The following is a 16,538-nucleotide window of genomic DNA, read 5'->3' as shown; positions in this document are numbered from 1 at the left end:
TGCTAAACTACCCCAGATTGTTTCTAAACATGTTGTTTCTGAGGATACACACCGGACCCAGATAATGAATGCTTCTAGAGGTGTTGCTCCTCAGCAAGTGATTAACATACCAGGAGACGACCTGTTCAGATAGAAGATGATGAGGCTGATGTTGTGGTTGTCATGGCACCTGCCACTGCTAAGCCAGTGCCCGTACATCCTGCTGCCAACCGAGGGGCTGTAGCTAAGCAAGCAAGGGTTGCCCCTCCAAATCCCGGCAACTTCTTTCCAAAGATCTCATTCAGGGTTCGGAGCCTAAATGAAGACGACCCCGTCCTTGAGTATGAACTCACGATCAATGAATCATTTAAGATAATTTACTATGACTACGCTAGGAGGGTAGACTCTCACCCGGAAGACATTACTATCAGGAATGCTCGCGGCATCGTTCCCTGGCATAACAATCCAATGTTGGCCGGGATTGTGAACGGGGCTGTCCTGTGGGTTTGGAGCCAGGTTCAGTTTCTTTTCCTTTCGTAAAATGAAGATAAAATTTAATGTCATGTTCTGAAAATTTAGAATTTCGTTAAAGTGTGGTTGTTATGTAATTTATATTGTGGTTTAATTGAAGTTGATGTTAAGGTGGCTAAACTGTAGTGATTTACTGTAGTTTGGACTAGCTCTGTTCTAAATAAAATGTGCCACCTTGACTACAGTGGTTTACTTTTATCATCCATTTAACATATCAAAATGTACCAACATTATTAAAGTGGTACATTCTATTTACGAAACTACCACTGTAAGAAGCAAAAGCGATTCTCACATGTTAAACTAATTACTTTTCATTTTACTTGTTAAATTGGTTGGTTTATTAGGCTCTTACTTAGGCTATTAATTAGGTTGGTGATGGGGGTGTTGATGGCAGGTCCAGCTATTTTTGCACCCTAGTGTATTTCAAAGTTAACATTTAATGTCATTATATTAAATTGATGTTAATATGTGTTAATTTCCTTATTACATAATCTGTTATGTCAGCTAAATTCTTCATGGTAATTCATAAAATTACAGTTATGTATCGTATAATTATAGTGATTGATGTTGTTGAGTTGTGGTTCGATAAATTTGTATAATGGTATAAGTATGTGGTTCAAACTTATTTAAATTGCGTTTCTTAATTTTGTTTACACGTAGGTACCCGAGGCCAACATGGATGTTCGTAAGAAGCTAGTCTATCTCTGAGAGCCGTGAACACGTTCGGTGAAGAAGAAAGTACTAGTCATGTTGGGTGAGTCTCTGGACGACCTGTTTCGAGCTTGGAGTGACGAGGTGCGTGTGAGTCCTAACAAAATTTTTATGTTTCACGAGAACAAAAAGGTCACGCCAGTTATGGATGTTCGGGGTGCGGCCATGAGGAATGGCGACGAAGTATTTTTCTTCACAAACAAATAGGGCATGAGGAAGCCTAATGTCATGTGTCTGTGGAACCAAAATCAACTGAATCCCCTTTGGTAACAACCCTATTGATCCTAGTCGTATGTTTAATTATAACTTTTATTATGATCCCCGATGTAATGTTTAATTGCAATTTTCATTCTCATCCTAGATGTTTGAATTTGAACAATGATTGTTCTAATTAGATTTTAATTATGACATTTGTTGTATGAATTAGCACAATGTGTTGCAAACAGCAGTTAAGCACTTCCTGGTATTACACATGACTACCACAAACAAAACAGTCAAAAGGTTAAAACCACCGAGAAAATAGGGTAGTTAAAATTGTAAAATGAAACGCCATAATTACCTACCCTCGAGAATTGGAACGATTAATTCCATAGTTCATCACCGCCTTCACGTAACTTCCATATTTCGTCCTATCGGTAAAACACCTGTTCATTCCCCTTCAAAACCTTCTTAGAAACCTCAAAAAAAAAAAAAAAAAAAAATTCGCCAATTGAATTCTACTACAAGGTATGTTCCAATTTAATTCGTCGTGTACTGGTGTCGGACTCTTTACTTATGTTCCCTGTTTTTTCTTTGGATCTCCACTCTCCACTCTGTAACATTGTATTCTTGTTATATTTTTCGCACTTCGTGTTTTTAGGGGTATTTTACCTTTTCATGGTTTTGTTTATATCTCCAATGTTTCGTTGTTTTTGTGTCGTTTTTCCTAATCTTTCCGTTGTGTCAGGTATTTTCATGGTTTTGTGTTTTTTTTTCCTAATATCGCCATAAATGGTGTGACTGTTTCCTGCTTTTTGTGTTCTTTTTCCTCATGTCGCCATTAATGGGGTGAGTGTTTCCGGCTTTATTACGACAATAATCGGGTGGGGTGGGAAATAGGATGAGAATTATTTGCTTACCCCTTTTTCCCACTTTTCTGTGTGGGATTTTTGTACCTCTTAGTTCGGATTAAACCCAGTTGATGTGAATTGTAGTGTTTTCCTTTTTGCCCAAAACTTTGACCAATTATTTGTGTTTATGGATTGTTACAATTTATGCTGGGGTTTTTTCTACCACTGTCACACAACGGCACTGTTATGGATGGTACATGAAATTGTACTATTTTAATCACAATGGTGCTGCTTTATACCACTTTAGAAACCTGGAATTACCATTTCAATTTTGTCCCTTTTGCCCAATTTTTACACCATGATTTGGTTTATCTTTTAGCCCAATTTTTACACCATTGATAGTGGTACTACAAATGAAGAGTATATGTACCACATTAGTTATGATAGTGCAAAAACCCCATGTTATGCACAGCTTTCTAGACATGGTTTGACCCTTTCTATTGTCTTTGGTTGTCAAAGATGCTACCATGAGTGACTGGGAAGTGACTGAATTAGAAGGGCAACTTGACAAGTTGTACTCAGAGATGTCCGAACTCGCTGGGCAGGGGAAGAAAGTGGTAGAAGAAGCAGAACAGGTTAAAGCAGTACATGCGGCTAAGCTGGAAGAAGCAGAAAAGGTTAAAGTAGTACATATGGCAAAGCTGGAAGAAGCGAGGGTATTATGGGCCCGTTTAAGCCAGCTTTTGGATCAGCGTATTGCACGCGTTCAGAGTGAAATTGTTGCTTGTCGTCCATCGCCAGGAATTGTCGGAAATGACACTAATGTTGGGAATGAGCGACCTGTTGAGAGGACTTTCGAGGAGGACATGGGTACTGTTGTGGCTGTTTGTGGTGCTCATGATGGTAATGGTGATGAGGAGATGGGAGACCAGAACCAGGAGGGCATTCTTGAGGATGAGGATGAAAATGATGAGGACGACGACGATGAGGAGGGCGATGATGAGGATGACTAGTTTCGTGTTATTATGATTGTCGTAGTTAAATTAGTATTGTAACGTGGTACGTTAGTTTAATTGGTGTGGCCGTGTTCATACCCAGTGATGTTTTAAAAACATTAAAGTCTATGATAGTGGTACATTTTTCGTTTCAATTGGTAAAATGGCGTCACAACCTACGTCGAGTTACAAATAACTAGTCGGGTGATGTCAACGGCCTTGTACGACGCAGGTATTGGTACCACCATTATTATTATGTCACTGAAGAGACCTCTAGTTACAGGAATGGGTTGCGATTACAACATGAATAGTAAAAAAAGGTTTATGTGTCCGAATTAGGACATTATTCAGTTTTCATTGTCCCATACTTTTATAACATTGCAAATTCTACTCTTACAATACAAATAGAATTTCGCACAAGGATTAAGCATATCTTAGTGGTACATTTAAAAACGTAAACATGTACCATTAATTATTATATGTATGCGTAAGTGAGAAATAGCAATTTCTAAGAGTATTCGCGCCGGATTCCTAAATATATGCGCTTAACATTCACATTTATTATTCATCATCATCATTATCACTTCTCCCAACCCATCACTTCCACTCCCCATGCAGACTACTTACATGATGCAAACATTTTATTTACAAAAAATGTAACAATCTGATGTATTTAGTTTAATTACTCTAACTGAAATATAGTAAACTAATTGTAATAAGTTTAATCACTGTAATGTATCATCAGAATCATTTGATTCTTTATGTTAATGGTTCGAGCAAAATATTTCCCCGTTTTCAGTATTTGCGATCTTGTCATTGAATTTTTCCTTTTGTCATAGGACAAATTATTCCGTTTGAATTATGTGTTAGATATATTAATAACCTACCCTGTCCATCTACAAATCTTGGATTAGTGGTACGTTTATCGGTTAATAAATGTACCATTAATTATTATGTGCATGGGTAACTTCTAATTGGCAGTTTTCAATAAATTCTCGCCGGATATTTGAATATCCCCCAGTAATTCAATGAACCGCCATCATCATCAAAACTCCCAACCCACTACATCCGACCCCATGCATGAAGGAAAACTGTCTCGTGAAAGTCTATTTATATGTCAAACAGTTTTTGCAAAAAACTTAACTTCCTTATATTCGAACAAAGCGATCTCCCTCTGTAAAAAATTAAAAATGGATGTAGAAGCGAAAAGAAAATTCTCACCTTCTATGGTTGACATCCTTCCGCCAGATGTGTTGGCGACCATTCTAAGTTGCGTTGCTAGGTCATCTCCTGCTGATTTATTTCGGTGCAAATTAAGGTACGCTTATACTTGAAAAATGTACTCTGTTATGTTCTCTATTTCTCATCCTATACACATAGACTGTAGTAATCTAATTTCTGCCGTATAACTTGATAAAAGTTGTAAAACCCTGCGACTAATAGCCGAAGAAAAGGGGGTCGTTCAACAAATTCACCTCCCTTAGGTTAAAGCACGGATGTCAGGTATAAGCTGAAATAAGGCGAATATGTTCTGGAAAAAGTGTGTGCAGAATGAACATCCCAAAGCTCTGCTTGAGTATGGATTTGTACGTCTTCTTTTTTTTATTATTAGGAATTTTTTTCGTCAGAATTTATGTTTATGTTTGTAGACTTCTTGTAACTGTTTTACCATGTCTCTTTACTGTAGCGACAATTCTTCAACTACATGGCGGTCGACGAAGGAGTGACGACGTTGGTAAGAGCAACTGAGTTGCACAATTCGATGGAAGACTATGTACTAAGCCTCATATACATATACACTGGACAAGAAGAAAGTGGTGTAAGCCTTTTGGAGAAGACTATCAACCGCATCGGATCTGCAGGGATAGTCTAGTGCAGACATAGGTTATGTGAGTTGGCGAGTGACAATTGGATGCGCAATCATATGATTTTACATTATTATCCAAAGCCGAACATATTCTACAAACAAAAATTACAGCACGAGAAGAACTTAAACCCATGGGATCGCCTTTATGACAAGGATGCGGAAAGTAAAATAACCTGTATGACTTGTAAATGCCTTAGGGAAATAAGCGTATTTTATTATCTACTGTAAAGCCGACTCACCGTTCGTGTGCGACGCATATCTGTACCACCCTAGTACTTGTACCACACTAGTTAGGTGATGTAAACGTTCTCTTACGACTCTAGTATTTGTACCACCTTGGTTGTTTGTAATTTACTTTCTTTTACAATTGTTCATTTAGGATTTTCAATTGTATTTTAATTATGGGGGTACAGCTGTTGTCTTAGTGGTACCCTGGATCACATAACAAGGCGTACCATAATCTTGACACGTTTGATTGGCAAAAAAGTTTAACAACCTTCTTCGATTATAAGTCAAAATTGAATGACTAAGATTTAGTCACTTAGAAAACTATACTGTTAGTACATGTAGGTGTTGAATGAACCCGCTCATTGTCGTCGAAGGTTTTCAACAATGCTCTACGGTGATCGTAAATATCCAAAGTCCTAAATTACAAATCACTAAGTTTCTAGTGTACTACTTATTAATTAGTAACTTCACTAGAAATTATTTATTAGTATGTTGGGTAGGTGGGTGATGTAAACGTTATCCTACGTTGGTGGCAATTTTCCACCCTGGTTATTAACAATCCATTTCCTTTTTGTAGCTGTTCATTGCCATATGATCAGAGTTTAGAAAAAACGATTTTGATGGACATTTCGGGTGACAAGAAATATAGTTAACTAATTGTAATACGTTTAGTTACTCGAATGTATGACCAGAATCATTTGATTTCTTTGGGTTAATGCTTCGAGCACAAAACGAATTTGTATCAGTAACTATATACTAAAAGACACACAAGCAATGGCACGTGTCATCTCCTGCCGTGTTATTTTGACTTTTTTCCTTTAAAAAAACTATTAGTTAAGGTAACAAATCATTTACCAAAATAATATTATGTTTTGTAAATATTTTATGTTACAAAAGTGGTCATATTTTTTAAAATAATCTTATATTCTTAAAATAATCTATGACCTGGTTTAAAACAGACAAAAAAGAATGCTCAGATTTTTTTGCCAAATTTTTATTTCATTTGTGTATTAGATGCTACAATTTAAAAATGCAAATACCAAATCCACCTATCACATACTTATTTCTGGACTAATTTATGATTATAATACTTATCAATCAACAATGTATAACTATATATAACAACTAGGTTAGGTCCCGTGCCATGCACGGTACGTTACTTTAAATACTTTTGACAAATTAATTTATTTATAGCATAAAATATAAAAATTGTTTAATATCTTGAACAAAATTGAAGTAACATGGAATATTTGATCAAGATCATATTCTTAAAATTTATTCCACCAAAAATACATCTTCTTGAAAAAAATTATATATTTCCTTATTATTCCGTAATTAATTAAGTGTCAACATAAAAATGGTAATTATTATTGCTCATCTATAGAGTTGACAAAATCAAACTTTTTTTTTCTAAAATAATTTCCTTAAATAAAATTTAGTAATTAATTATTAAAAAAATATACTAAGAACACACCAGAAATCGACACGTGTCATTGCTGGTGTGTCTTTTAGTATATAGTTATTGATAAATCCCTCAAAAAAAATTTTACCTACTAATTCCCAAAGACTGACATTATTTTTCCCACTGGGAAAAAGAATTAAATTTTCGTGATAGATATATTAATACATTTACGGCTTAGATATGTACCATAAATTATAAATATCCCCCACTATTTTAATTTTCAACCATCATCATCACAACTCCCAAGTCCACTACATCCAATCCCAAGCATGAAGGTGAACCGTCACTGATAAATCTATTTATATGTGAAACAGTTTTCGGAAAAAATTCACTTCCGTATGTACGAACAAAGCGATCTCGGATCTGCCAATCTAAAAAAAAAAAAATTGGATGTAGAAGCGAATACCGCTACAACCTCTATGGTTGACATCCTTCCGCCAGAAGTGTTGGCGACCATTCTAAGTTGCGTTGCTAAGTCATCTCCTGCTGATCTATTTCGGTGCAAATTAAGGTAGGCTTGTACTTGCAACATGTACTCTGTTCTCATCATATACACAGAGAATGTAATAATCTAATTTCTGCCGTATCACTTGATAACAGTTGTAAAACCCTGCGACGAATATCCGAAGAAAAGGGGGTCATTCAACAAATTCACCTCCCTTGGGTTAAAGCACGAGAGTTGACGCCAGACCAAGAAGCATCGGAGAAGTTCTTCGTCAGGTGCGTGGAGAATGAACATCCTGAAACTCTTCTTGAGTTTGGATTTGTACGTCTCCTTTCTCAATTATTGGGAAGTTTATCAGTACATATATGTTACTCACTATGTGAAATAGTTTTGTTTTCCAAAATGGCAGTTTTATAAATCAAATGTAACACCAATACTAAAGTGGTGTAATTTTATCATCCATTTTCTAAATAATATGCATCACCACAACTGCAGTGGTAGTTTTCGAATTGTAATTGTTAGAATTTATGCTGCAGACTTGTAGTCATTATTTTATTATTTCTCTTTAATGTAGCGACAATACTTCAACACCATGGTGTTGGACGAAGGATTGACGATGTTGGCAAGAGCAAATGAGTTGCACAATTCGACGACAGCATATGTACTAAGCCTGATATACATATACACCGGAGAAGAAGAACGGGGTGTTAAGCTTTTGAAGAAGACTATCAACAGCATCAGATCCGTGGGGATAGTCCAGTGTAGAAGGAAGTTACGTGATATGGCGAAATATAATGTGATGCGCAATCATATGATTTTACATTATTTGCCAAAGCCAAAGATATTCTGCAAACATAAACTAGAGCACGAGAAGAACTTAAACCAATGGGAGCTTCACTATGACGCGGATGCGGAAAGCACAGTAACTTGTAGGACTTGTAAATGCGTCAGGGAAATATGCGTATTTTATGAAATAATAATTGGTCAACTCACTGGTCCTGTGTACATATAATCTGTGTTAATGAACTTTCTTTTTCAAACTGGTGGATTATGATTCCTCTAAGTATATACAATGTGCAAATGCTAAGGAATATATATACAGACCCTATGTTGAATATAAAACATTTGTTCTCTCTCACCCGGCATAAGATGAAAATGTACACCGTAAGTTACCCGGCATAAGCTTTATTTGCCTAGCACTCTAGTAATAGCCGCGTACTAAAGAAAACAAATCAAATGCAGTATATTTAAGACACTGCATAATTAACAGTAGAATAATGTTGAAAATCCCAACACTGTTATTCAATACGCAGAAACTGTCCAAAAGATACTGCATAATTAAGCGAACAATACCAAATTGTTTCTGTTCAGCACAATACCAAAATGATACAGTTAAAGCATTGTTATCAGAAATTCAACAGCTACTTCAGACATAAACGACACAAGGTTTCATAACACAAATGATATCTTAATTACCATCATCACCATCATCAAAATCTGGTAACACAGTAGTTTGGAAAACCCCCTGACCAACATAACGGACACTAAGAGTATCACCATGCTCAACATCATTGTCCGCCACAAAGTTCTCCCAACCAGAATACAAGAACAGACCACGATAGTCACTAAGTTTAGAACCCAGCATTTCCACACTCCACGATGGCCCATCCGGTCCACGTCGAACACGAACAGGAGCCGAAAAACCACCCGCAAAAGACTTCCAACTTCTAGGAAGAGGCTACGCACAAGGAAAACAGTACAAGCACTATATTAGTCACACACATATTATTATTCCACGAATGAAGAGACAAACACACATACGCAAGTTAAACGCAATACCAGGGCATTTATGTGGTGATTCTTATATTTAATTACGCATTCCAAAGGATCATGACCACCACCAACCTCATTCCATTCTCCAGGACCTCCTCCAGCACCACCTTCATCCCTCTGTTCTAAATGACCTCCTCTAACAACGTCCTCCCTCTATTGAAGCGCTGCACCGTCTCCGCCATTTCCTCCCGAACGATTACTAAGGAGTTCGTCAATTTCCCGGGCAAGCTCTGCAAAGCGCTAGTGTCGTAGTCGGTGCAACTGGACCGTCAAGACCTCCATTTCTTGTACCTTTGCCGTATATGCATCTGTAACTGTATCATATGCTTCTCTCTTGACCTTCCACTGCGCCCCAATTTCAGCCAATTCAGTGTACACCATTTCAACATGTGCTTCCAACTCACCAACTTCCCTGTTGTTTGCCATGGCTTCGATGAATAACTGGAAAAGATGTCTAACAATTTGGATTAACTAGAATTAAGGTGCTTTAGAAAAAAAGACAGAGAAAACAGAGAACTGAAAAGACAAGGGTTTATTTAAAAAAAAAAGAGTCTGATGAGAACTGGAAATGCTATAAAACAAAACCGTAATCCTTCCTCGTTTCCCGGTTTCCCTCATTACTGCTATGCGTGCATTTCTAATTATTACTCTTTTACTCAACCCATTGAATTGTCAAATCAAACCTTTTCACTTCACAACCGTCACCTTCTTTTACTACTTAAACCGACTTTCTCCTTTCTTTCTCCCTCTTCACTGTATAATTTCTCATTTATGTGACTTCATATTTACAATAAACATTGCAACTCCTCACATATACTCTACTCGTATGTGTGACCTCATAGGACCAGATTATTATTAGTAGTAAACTACGTGCATTACAATACAAATCACAATTGGTTTCTACCAAAACATTATGATTAGCTAAAATAAGCGTTTACAATTAATCTCCATATTTGTCCTATACCATTATGATTACCTAAAACCTTAAGTTTACCTATACATCTGGGTGATTTACCTAAAACATTATGTTTACCTAACAACTTTATGTTTACCTATACATTTAGGGGGGATTTTAAATGTACCACTGTGTTACGGTAATATAAAATGGCCCCATTTTGTACCACTCTCGAAACATGGTGTTACCCTTTCAATTTTGTCTACGCTTAAGAAATAAGTGGAGGGGGGAGGGAGTGAATTATTTGTTTATCATACTTGACCTAGTGGGTAAAAAATGTATTCTGGTGTTTGTACTTTGAAAATGTTTTTCGGAGAATTTTTTCCCACTTTAGAAACGAACCTACGGAATTAAACAGGGTGGTACATTAGTTGTATGTTTGGAACCACTGAAGTAAGCGTGGTAAGGTTTTCACACAATGACACACTAAGACAACTATGATACCACTAAAGGCAGGGTGGTACAAAATTTCGAGTTGATTAAAAGGAGTTTTGGTAAATAGCTGAACAGGGCCCCATAAATATACAACTATTTTAGCCCCGGCACCGTACGTAGGCAATTGCACAAAATAAGATGTGATTAAGATGTAATTAATTTGATGAAACTTGATCACTTGTTTATTTAATCAATTTAACGAGAATAAGTATGTTACACACGTCGGTAATTTAATGACGGTACTCTACTCACTGAAGTGCCATGATTATCATTGTCGTAGGAAATTTTTTGGCAGACGAAGGACTTCTTTTTCTATATTTCCGACAATGTGTCTTTGTCAACAATATCTGATCCACTATAAATTAAGTCATTTTCAACCAGATGAAAGTTGTCATTGCATTGCCATTGTCAAAAAAATTATCGCCATTACCATGGACGTCCTTTTAGGCTTTTACAACAGTCATAGTTTCAAATATCTCTTACAATGTTGGTAGTGCAATGCAATTGTGACGGAATATTAATCTTCGATGGAGCTTACAAGAATTATAGAATTCACCTTGTATATATATTCGTGGTTATAAATTTGCGTTTATGAGGTTTATAAATAGATGGCACTATAAACTATTTTCAGTCGGATAATAAAATGTACAAAGTTAATTAGAAGTCGATATTTATTTTTGTTACATATTCTACGTAATATATAAGTTAATATGTAATCGTTGTTATTCGAACGTAATATATAAGTTAATAATAATTTAAACCAAACTGAAGTTGTCTCAATTGAAACCTATATTCTGATTTGGCAATAGGGAATGCGTACATATGCATGTATGTGGCAGTATGGACGCATGAAACAGGGTTGATAAATACCATCTTAATCGGAAAATTATTTCCAAAATTCATTTTACATAACTGTTTACTGCCAATTCTTGGTTCCAATACTCATGAAATGTTTAGTTCCTTTTTTTTATTTACTCCCAATTTTTTGTTCCAATCTTCATCAGATATTCAGTTTAAAGTTTTTAGGTTGATTTTGGTCCTCTTCTTTTTTAGGGAGTTCATACCTTATTTTCATTTTCAATATAGGTTTAAAGTTATGATTTCAATTATTGGTAAGATAAGTTATATTGAATAAAAGACTTGACTATAAATTGTAACTGATATTGACTATTACATTTAGTCAGGCATTGTTGTCAATTGTCATTTAACATAAAATAGATTTATTTAATTCAGACTGTATTGGAGATTAATTTAGAACTCAACTGTTTTAGTCAAAATAGATTGGTAAGTACTATGAAACTTCAATTCTATTCATACTTTTCCTTTGAAATTAGGTCAAACATGTGTACACATAATTAAAACACTTCAACTACATAGTATATGGTTATTGTTATCGGGCTTTGATTGTATATATATATACAGATTCTTCCTAACCATAACATATCAATCATCATTTCATAAACGTAGAGATGTACAGTAACATGCCATGTCATGTTGTTGTGTTTGCAGATGGATGTAGACATACGTTGGTAGGTTATTGTTTGGTTTTATATATTATGTATGATTAAACTTTTTAAACCTGTGTGTAAATAACTTTCATCATATTGTAGGTACTTCCAGAGGAATGGACTTCCTTATTGGCTGAAGTTTGTAGTCCTGTGGAAGTTCTTCGAGGCCCTAATAGTCGTATATGGCCTATGTAGCTTGTGAAGGTTATTGAAGATACCAAAACTAATATGTGTCTTGATATTGGGTGGGAAAGTTTTTTCAATAAAAATTACTTGGTTGATGGTGAGATAATGTTTGTTTATTATGATGGTAATAGAACATTTTACGTTAGGGTTTTTTCTCTGGCTTTGGGTGAAAGACTTGCTAGTATTGAGCCTATGCAAAAAGATGAGGTTGTATAAATTTAGCTAATTTTATATTTGGACTGTTTTAATAAAACATTATTATTGGTACACTTCACGGTCAATATATATTTGACACTCTTCAACGTTTTAGGTTTGCATTTTCAAAATAATAATACACCTCAATGGTCTATTTTTTCATTGGCTTTATCGGTAGTTTACCTAAATAGTTTGCTTTGCTGAGGGGGAATATCTACAGATAGGCTGAATATTTCTGTTGAAAATTGGACGATGCTTTTGAACCCCTAGTAAACCGCAAGAACTTCTCAAGACCTTGACCCTCATGTCACAGTCTTAGCGTTGTGAACAATTTTGGAAAACACCACAATATTCAAGTTGTGAACTATTCACCATTATCTGAAATATTTATAACTAGTCAAAGCTTTGGAAAATATCTTTTGATAATATATTTGCCACATTTACCTCCTCCTCGATTCCCAATTTTCCCTCTTAACTGCAATTCATGCATTTCTTGTCATTAGTACTCCCATTGAAATGTCAAATCAACCCTTTTCACTCCACCCTTCCAACTTCACACTCCTCCTCAACCTTATAGGGATTTGACCCTCTCTCTTTCTCTCTTGTTATATCATCTCACATTTTACTTTAATCTCCATCTCAAGGCTTTGTCGTTCCTCAACCATGGCACCCAAACGAAAGTTCATAGCTTCCAAACCCTTGTCCTCTAAATCACTAAAGAAGGCTACGGGTAGCGTTCCGTATTCGGAACCCTCGCAATCAGACTCCTAAAAATCCTCTTCTCCACCTCCTACTACGGCGGCTGCTACGGTGTCGCAAGAGGTAAATTCATCTATTCCGTCTTCGTGGTTTATTAATAACACCACCCATGGAAAATGGAAAGATGGTTTCCATTCTCGAAAATTCTGCTACTCCGAATTAATTGATGTCGATTTCATTAATTCCTCTGATTAAGAATGCTTGTCTCGTTTTCTTTCTTCTAATCTGTACAACATTACCAATGTAGTTGATTTTTCATATCCTCGCCTGACTCGTCTTTTCTATATCAACATGACTGTGAAACGAGACCGTGGAGACGTTTTATTGAAGTCGCAGGTTAAGGGCCGTGAGATTTCTCTATCTACCTCTGTGTTAGCCCAAATTTTGGGATGTCCTCAGGATTTACCCGGGACTCATACCCACCTAGAGCCGAATGTGTCTCTAAGGCTAAGGAACAATTCTTTCTTCCTGACCGTTCCTCTTTCTCTCGCCAACTAACTCACTCTTCGCTTAAGTTGGAACCAAAAGTCATTTTTACAATTCTTGTACGCTCCATAATTCCGCGAACTCACTCACGAGAGTTAATCACTGATCAAGCCCTTGAAATTATGTTTCTATTCTTCAATCGTTATGCTCTTGACCTTCCCTTTATCATTCTTAATTACATGGCCCATTGCGACAAATCCTCTCGTATTTCGCTTCTTCCCTATGCTAATTTGCTTCCTCTTGTTTTCAACTATTTTAAAATTCCTCTAGATGTTGAGGAAATTGAATATATGCCTTCTGCTAAAATTGACCTTGATTCCCTCACAAAAATAGGCATTCTCTGCCTTCCGGATAAGACTTAGAAGCTTCGCTCCGAGCTATCCAGTGAAGATCTTGCCTCTTTGCCTCCTTCTCTTTCCAAAGGGAAAGGCATTGCAGATTCTTCTGTCCCCGCTAAGGGTCTTGAAGACCTTGAATTTGGCTTAGACGAGCTTCGTAGGGACACCCTGACATCCATTGAAGACCTTGAAACCAAATTGGACCAAACCTATGAGCTGTAAGCCATGGTTAACGCTAAGGTCAATAAGCTTTACCACGTTTCTTCCTTTACCTTTACTACCTGTGGTAGTATATTGCCTCTACACGATGATGTGGCAGAGCATACTCGTGAGAAAGCTGCGAATGTCATTATGAATTGTGAGAGGAAGGTCAAGCTTTGCCCCATTCTAAGGCCATTGGTGACCGAGCCCACTATCCTCACTGTTGAAGAATATGGTGTGGTGAAGAAGTACAGAGAGGAGGAACAGAAAAGGCAAGCTGAGATGATGAAAAACAAGATAATGGCTGATGCGTTTACACGTTTTCAGACTCGGGCCAGGGATGATATTCGTCACCAGCAAAGGAAGCGAGGACTGTAGTTCATATTTCCAAGGCTTTGAAACTATGTTCATGTTATTATTCTTACTGTTTTCATTCTGTATTTTGAATCAAAAAACTTCTTGCTCCATAGTTTCTTTTCCCTTAATGCGAGCCAACAAGGGGGAGAAATGAATGTTTAATTATGCTATGCTTATGAATTCGTGATTAGTATATTTTATTCTTAGTATTTGGATATGTTTGTGTACGTCTTGTTTTTCGAGGTTGTTTTTTGACTTCATCGAGGAGATTGAAGACTCCACCCTGATGAAGATGTTTTAGCATTTGTATTTGATGATGGGAGTCAAACCCTTATTATATTTTGTGCTGCCTAATATATTGTGTTTTGTATTATAGTGTTTTTGCGCAGCCACAATTCGTGAAGAACTATAATTAATTAAGTTCATAAATCTCATAGTAGTTTATGAAGTGTTTTGTTATTGGAAACTGATTTCATTAAGTGTAATCGGGTGATCTTCTAGTAGCTTTTGGACAGACTCTAAAGGAAGAAATAAAAGATGTTCAAAAACGCTTAGGGGTTGGGGCGAATAAATGTCCAAGCCCACCTATTGATAAGTAAAAGAGGCAGCCTGGAAGACCAAAGAAAGTTGCAGCAACAGGGCAACCAATAGCAGGCCAAGCACCAGAAACTACCTCATCCCAAGCTTCATAGTTGTCCATCTCACTGTCTGCACCCCAACATGGAACCCAGCAACCTCATTGAGTTAATCAAACTGCTAATGTTAATACTTATATGCTCTAACAACTAATCTTTTAAGTAGTTTTTATGTAGTTTTGGTTGTAATGTGGTTCGAAGTGTTAACAATTGAGGCTACCTACAAAAGGAATTGAAGAATTTTTAGTAACTTCAAAGGAATTTAATCGGTCATTTGACTTGTTTGAATGTATTGTTGTAGGCCCCAAATATGCATGGTGTGAAAGCTTTTGCAACTGCAGTGAACAAGTTTGATGACTCTAGGAAGAAGGTGGTCACAGAAATGGGTTTTGGAGGGTTATTAAGTATTCCCCTGACTTATGTACCCCGGAAGTTTGTGTACTGGTTGTTGACAAGGGTGATGGCTGATGGTTCCATAACTTTTGGAGATGAGTCTGTGCTTCCTTTGAGTCATGTGCAGGCTGAGTACGTACTTGGGATTCCCATGGGGTCGCAGGAATTGCCGTGTAAGATTCCTGAGGACAAGCAGGCAGAGCATAGCCGAATCTTGGAGAAGTTTGGAAAGAAGGAACACATTTCATTAGTATCTGCTTTGGAGGCACTGATTAAACAGGATGGGGAAGGTAATGTGTTGCCGTTGTCGGATGAGGAGAAGGCTGATTTCAAGATAGCCTTTCTCATAGCGACTCTTGGCTGCATACTGTGTGCTACGGCAAACACAAGCTACCTTGGAGTGAAGCTTGTACCGTCGTTGTTGGTTTACGATGAAGCCAATGAGTATGACTGGTGCACTTATGTATTTAAGTGGATGGTTGCATCAACGAGGAGTTTCCAAAGGAAATTTGCTCGTGATGGATATGTAGCAGGTTGTGGGGGTTGTATCCTTTTTTTTGTTGGTGAGTAAATTGTTGGTATTGCCGCACTACATCAAAGGATTTTTTTATTAATGTTATCTAATTTTCTAATGTCTCCTTCTTTGTAGATTTTTTATCTAGATCACCTCAATCGCGTACCAATGAGGTGGGGTGTGAGACCAAGACTGGAGGCATGGTGCCAAGAAAAGATCAATGAGGCGGTTGGCGATGACAAAAAACAATCTGGAAATTTCGGGAAATTGCGGGTTAGTATCAGTTTGACTTACTTTTGATGGGAATACATCCCTGCTGAACCTCTTGTGTTTGCTTCAATTTCAGTCGCTGGATGTAGTGTATGGGGAGCAGCATCCGTTGAGTCCTCGCCTGCTGAACCTATTGTGTTTGCTTCAATTTCAGTCGCTGGATGTAGCGTATGGGGAGCCGCATCCGTTGAGTCCTCGGGAGGGTC

General features: G+C 36.9%; 1 protein-coding gene across 1 annotated transcript; it reads left to right on the top strand.

Moving 5' to 3' along the window:
* The first annotated feature begins 2,797 nt into the window (after positions 1-2,797).
* LOC110695011 (FACT complex subunit POB3-like) lies at positions 2,798-3,283 on the top strand. The gene has a single exon (XM_021872205.1). It carries the CDS (start codon positions 2,798-2,800, stop codon positions 3,281-3,283), a length of 486 nt encoding a protein of 161 aa, XP_021727897.1.
* The last annotated feature ends 13,255 nt before the right edge of the window (positions 3,284-16,538 follow it).

The sequence above is a fragment of the Chenopodium quinoa genome, unplaced genomic scaffold, assembly GCF_001683475.1.
Source record: "Chenopodium quinoa cultivar QQ74 unplaced genomic scaffold, ASM168347v1, whole genome shotgun sequence".
Taxonomy (NCBI): Eukaryota; Viridiplantae; Streptophyta; class Magnoliopsida; order Caryophyllales; family Amaranthaceae; genus Chenopodium; species Chenopodium quinoa.
This window is presented reverse-complemented; position numbering and strand designations above follow the sequence as displayed.